General features: G+C 26.3%; 2 protein-coding genes across 2 annotated transcripts; one reads left to right on the top strand and one right to left on the bottom strand.

Moving 5' to 3' along the window:
- Window positions 1-577: 577 nt before the first annotated feature.
- LOC122850541 lies at window positions 578-1,486 on the top strand. Its single transcript, XM_044149673.1, has 4 exons — window positions 578-896; window positions 975-1,082; window positions 1,157-1,226; window positions 1,311-1,486. Exons 1-4 carry the CDS (start codon window positions 789-791, stop codon window positions 1,484-1,486), a joined length of 462 nt encoding a protein of 153 aa, XP_044005608.1. The 5' UTR covers window positions 578-788.
- A 436-nt stretch (window positions 1,487-1,922) lies between these two features.
- On the bottom strand, window positions 1,923-2,965 carry LOC122849533. The gene is made up of 4 exons (XM_044148250.1): window positions 2,853-2,965; window positions 2,315-2,434; window positions 2,128-2,197; window positions 1,923-2,029 (listed from the first exon to the last, which is right to left on the bottom strand). Exons 1-4 carry the CDS (start codon window positions 2,907-2,909, stop codon window positions 1,932-1,934), a joined length of 345 nt encoding a protein of 114 aa, XP_044004185.1. The 5' UTR covers window positions 2,910-2,965; the 3' UTR covers window positions 1,923-1,931.
- Between the last annotated feature and the right edge of the window lie 1,433 nt (window positions 2,966-4,398).

The raw sequence follows: 4,398 nt of genomic DNA, 5'->3' as shown, positions 1-4,398 counted from the left end.
TTAGTGAAATTAATAAGATCGTTTCGTTTATTTATTTAAAATACATTTTATTAAGATAGAAATAAATATTAAATAATTTACTTATTAATTATAAGTAGGGGGGTTATAAGAGTTCTGGACCACGGAAAACCGCGAGATTGTGGGTGGGATGGGTGGGTGGTATTTAAATAAATTTGGGGTAGAAAGTAAGAGAAGAATGAGAACAGAGGGAATAAGAGAGGGGAATATGAGTGGGGAATATGAGTGGGGAGTCTTTTCGAATTTCGGCCATTTTTATTTTTTTTTTTTTTTAAATTTGTGAGAAAAAAAAAAAAGTGTTTCGAAGGAGATTTGAACTCACGGACTTCGGATTTAAAATCGAGCGCGCTATCCCCAAGACCACGGCTCAATCTTATTGGATGTTGGAAGTAGAAGGTGAGTGATACTGGAAAATTCGAAAATTTGGTGAAAAGAAGAATTGTTTATTTATTTATTTAACAATTAAATAGTTGATAAAATTTTTTTAAAAATATATAATGTAATTTTTCATAAACTTTTAAACATATGGTTTCAATGCAAATTGTTTAATTATGAAAAATGTTTATATTATTTTTATTTTTTCTCATGCCTATTGCTTTCATGCAAAAATTAATATCAATTCCCACCGCAAGGTTTGCTGATTTGTGAAATAGTTTTTTCATTTTCATTTTCATTTTCATTTTCATTTTCATTTTCATTTTCATTTTTATTTTTTCTTTTCGTTTTTATCGTTTCGTGAGTGAAGTTGCAAATTGAAAAGAATATTAATAATGGAGTTAAATTTTAGAAAAGAAATGAGTGCCTACGAAAGGGAAAGAGAGCGAGAATGGTTGTACGCTCAACCATTATATTTGACGAAACAATTATTGTTGAGAAAGGTTTGCTTTTCAATTTTAACTAAGTGGTTATTGTTTAAAAAAATGATATATTTAAATAATGATAAAAATTGTTCCCAGATTCATTTAGAGACAAGAAAAGTTTATGCTGAGTTTCTTAAATGTGAAAAGGACAACCGAGTGCATGATTGGACTTGGAAACACCAACGAGAATACTACATGCATTTCGTAATTAAAAAATTTTAATAATTAATAATAATGAAGTGTTTTGTGTAAATATTTAATTATTTATTTATTTCTAGTATAACACAAAAAATTCTTCGATACGTGAAGATATAAAGTTGTTAGGAATATTGGAAGAAACTGAGAGAAGTAAAAATTTTTTTGTGTTTTTTACATTTTTTTAAAATTTTTTTATTCATAAATAAAAGATTTTTTTTTCTTTTTTTGTTATAGAAATTGCTTGGTGTCAATATGAGGCAAAATTAACACCAATCACAAGGGATGGAACTTTTAGGGATCTGCAAGCTCTCTACCCAGAAGAAGTTGAAGAATATGAATGGGGTCCAACTATGTGTAATGCCAACACAACCCTTAATCAGTTTGAAAGATTTCTCGATAATCATAAATAAATGTATATATATATATATATATATATATAAATGTACATGGTTTAAATAAATAAAAAAAAAAAAAATGACAATAATAAAACAAAAAAAAAAAAAATCTCATTTCTATCCTTAATTCCCTAACCTCCAGAAACTATAAATAATTCAATAAATAAATACATAAATAAATAATAAAAAATCTAAATCAATGAGCCAACAACTACGAAACCAATGACTTGAACAATAAAAAAATGAAAAACAAAAAAAAAATATACAAAGATCGTGTAACATAATTGAAAAAAAAAAAAAAAAAATGGCAAAATAAATTAAATTCTAAAAAAAAAAAAAAAGAAAAAACACAAAATTTTATATTTTTATTTTTTTATTTAAAAAATCTTATTATTATTATTATTATTATTATTACAATAAAAAAAAATGAAATTAAATGAATTTGTCCCCCTGCTCCATCCTATGGTCCCTCACCATCGGAATCATGGATGGGGTCATCCAGAGGGCATGGAATATCTGGCAGGACCCGGGCAACACCAGTCTCTCTTTCCAACATCCCTGAAACAGAATAAATCAAAGAAAAAAACAAGATTAAAAATTTTATAATTAAAAAAATGTTATATGGGGAAAAAAAAGAAGGAAAAAAAATTACTTACTTTCAATCACTCTAGTGGTATCCCTGATATCCATGTCCAACTGATCGCTGATTATTTGGAGCTCTATAAGCTGTAAACAAGAAAAAACAAAACAAAAAAATTAGAATAAGTATAAACAATTGGATATTATGGGAAAAGTATTGGAAAATAAAAAAAAATAAATAAACAAATAAAAAATGCAACTTACTTCAGCAGTGATCTCCAGTCTCCTCCCAAGCGATCTGTCCAGCCCCGTATCAAGATTCCTCTTCAGCAGCTCAGTCTTCTTATTCCTTCTCCTTGTAATTTTTCTCTCTACCGAATTTCTCTGAAAAATAAAAAAAAAAACAAAACAAAAATTAATTTTAAAAATTTTATATAGAATAATGAATGAAGAAATTATGGGTAAATAGATGAAATTAGATAATAAGAATAAACACGTGCATGAATTAAAGAATAAGAAGAGTAAGGAGATGCTACTATTTTATAATATGAAGAATGAAAAGAAAAATTATTGCAGAATAGACTAATAGGATAACGAATTAATGAATTAATAAAAAAATGAATGGGTAAAATAAATATAAGTAAAGTTAATAGAAAACTGAAAAGAAAAGATAAGGATAAGCACGTGCACTGATAAAATAATTGAAAAACAGTAAAAAAAAAAAATAAATGAATTATAAATTACAAAAAGAAAATTGAATAGAAAATTAAAAAAAAAAAAAATATATATTAAATGTACTTACTTCATTTACTAAAATGTTGCGATATTCATGCATGATGATACTTGGACGTGGAACCATGATTAGAGGTTAAACGAAAGGATTGAATTTAAGGATAAGGTTTCAGGCAAGGATGCTGGTTGTAACGAAAAGAACTTGTAAAGAAGAAAAGTTGGATGGTGGATTGAGAATTTTTCCGCTAGAGAGAACTTTTGACCAATAAAAAAATTTAAAAAGATTTCAACCAATAGAAAAATTCCTTTACCATTGGAATATAGCACCATTTTTTTTTTTTTTTCGTTTTAACCAATGAGAAAATTCAATGATGTTGCTTGAGGTGTTATCTAGTGGAAAATGTTTGCATTAAAAGAAAAAAAAAAATGGATGAAATATTAGGCGCGGATATTTTTAAATCATTATTATTATTCATTTTTTTCATTATTTTAGATGGAAAAAAAAGGAAAACTTTCAGTTGAAATTGGTTCATTCTACAGCTAGGATCTTTTTTTTTTTCCTTTAGCATACAAACTATTTTTTTCTTTTATTATTTTAAACATAAAAAACAAAAAAAAAAAAATTTAAGTTTGCTTTTTTTTCCTCAATTATTTTCAAGAGTGTTAATTGTATTTTTTTATTATATATAAAGGTAAGTTTGAATTTAAAGTTTTTATAATAATATTAATAATAATTTTCATAATTTAAGTTTAACTATTATTTTATAGAAAAGCTTGTTTACATTTTTAAGAAATTATTTTATTATATTTTTATCTTTTTTGTTTTTTTATTTTGCAGATAAATTTTTTGTTAAATAATATTTAATATGGATCAACTCGCAGACCACATTCACCTTAAAAATAAATTCTCTCAAGCATATGCTCAGCTTAAAGAAAACCCAAATGCTTTGGGAATTGTAAAGAACATTCGTGAAATTCAAGATTACATAAAACGTTACAATAGATCATTAGGTGGTCTCACAGGACCTAGAAAGAAAATGACTGGTGCAACAGTTGCATTGTTGACTACTTGGAAATGTAAATTAGAGCATTTGCAGAAAAAAGGCGGTATGGTTGATGAGCCTACAATGCACCAAAACCATGCTGATGCTATTGATGCAAGAATTCAATGGAGTGACTTAGAAAGTGCTTTTAAAAACCGAATGCGAACTGGAATGATTATTAATATATTACATAAAAATTTAGATTTATTTCTTGAAGATGCAAAAGTGATGTTAATTGATCGTTTAGAGAATGAATTAAGCAAAAAAAGCGCTATTAAACTTAATACAATTTTGGCTTGTAATTTTCAAATTGTTAAACAAGAAGAAATAGAAATTGAGACAAAATATTTTAGTGATGGATGTATGGAAATATTGCAATCATCAAATCTTGATGATATTTTATCAAATAACTTTGAGATACTTAAAGCTGATTTGGAAGAGAAAGAAATGCGTGGTTCAGGTTGGACCTTGCATGAAATTCTACATTTGGAAATAAATATAAACGACTATGTACCTTTACGTGGTGGTTCATCAACTTTTATTGAAATGCCTGATTGGATTATAAAAACAAAA

The sequence above is a fragment of the Aphidius gifuensis genome, linkage group LG2 (assembly GCF_014905175.1).
Source record: "Aphidius gifuensis isolate YNYX2018 linkage group LG2, ASM1490517v1, whole genome shotgun sequence".
Classification (NCBI taxonomy): Eukaryota; Metazoa; Arthropoda; class Insecta; order Hymenoptera; family Braconidae; genus Aphidius; species Aphidius gifuensis.
Note: the sequence above shows the minus strand (reverse complement) of the source record. Positions and strands in the feature narration are given on the sequence as shown.

What these genes read in the sequence shown, in the direction of transcription:
- LOC122849533 (XM_044148250.1), bottom strand. Translation starts at nt 2,909, where the DNA reads ATGGTTCCACGTCCAAGTATCATCATGCATGAATATCGCAACATTTTA. An exon ending in GCAACATTTTAGTAAATGAA is followed by an intron (nt 2,435 to 2,852) that starts GTAAGTACATTT and finishes TTTATTTTTCAG; the next exon opens with AGAAATTCGGTAGAGAGAAA. An exon ending in GACTGGAGATCACTGCTGAA is followed by an intron (nt 2,198 to 2,314) that starts GTAAGTTGCATT and finishes TCTTGTTTACAG; the next exon opens with CTTATAGAGCTCCAAATAAT.
- LOC122850541 (XM_044149673.1), top strand. Translation starts at nt 789, where the DNA reads ATGGAGTTAAATTTTAGAAAAGAAATGAGTGCCTACGAAAGGGAAAGA. An exon ending in GAGAATACTACATGCATTTC is followed by an intron (nt 1,083 to 1,156) that starts GTAATTAAAAAA and finishes ATTTATTTCTAG; the next exon opens with TATAACACAAAAAATTCTTC. An exon ending in ATTGGAAGAAACTGAGAGAA is followed by an intron (nt 1,227 to 1,310) that starts GTAAAAATTTTT and finishes TTTTTGTTATAG; the next exon opens with AAATTGCTTGGTGTCAATAT.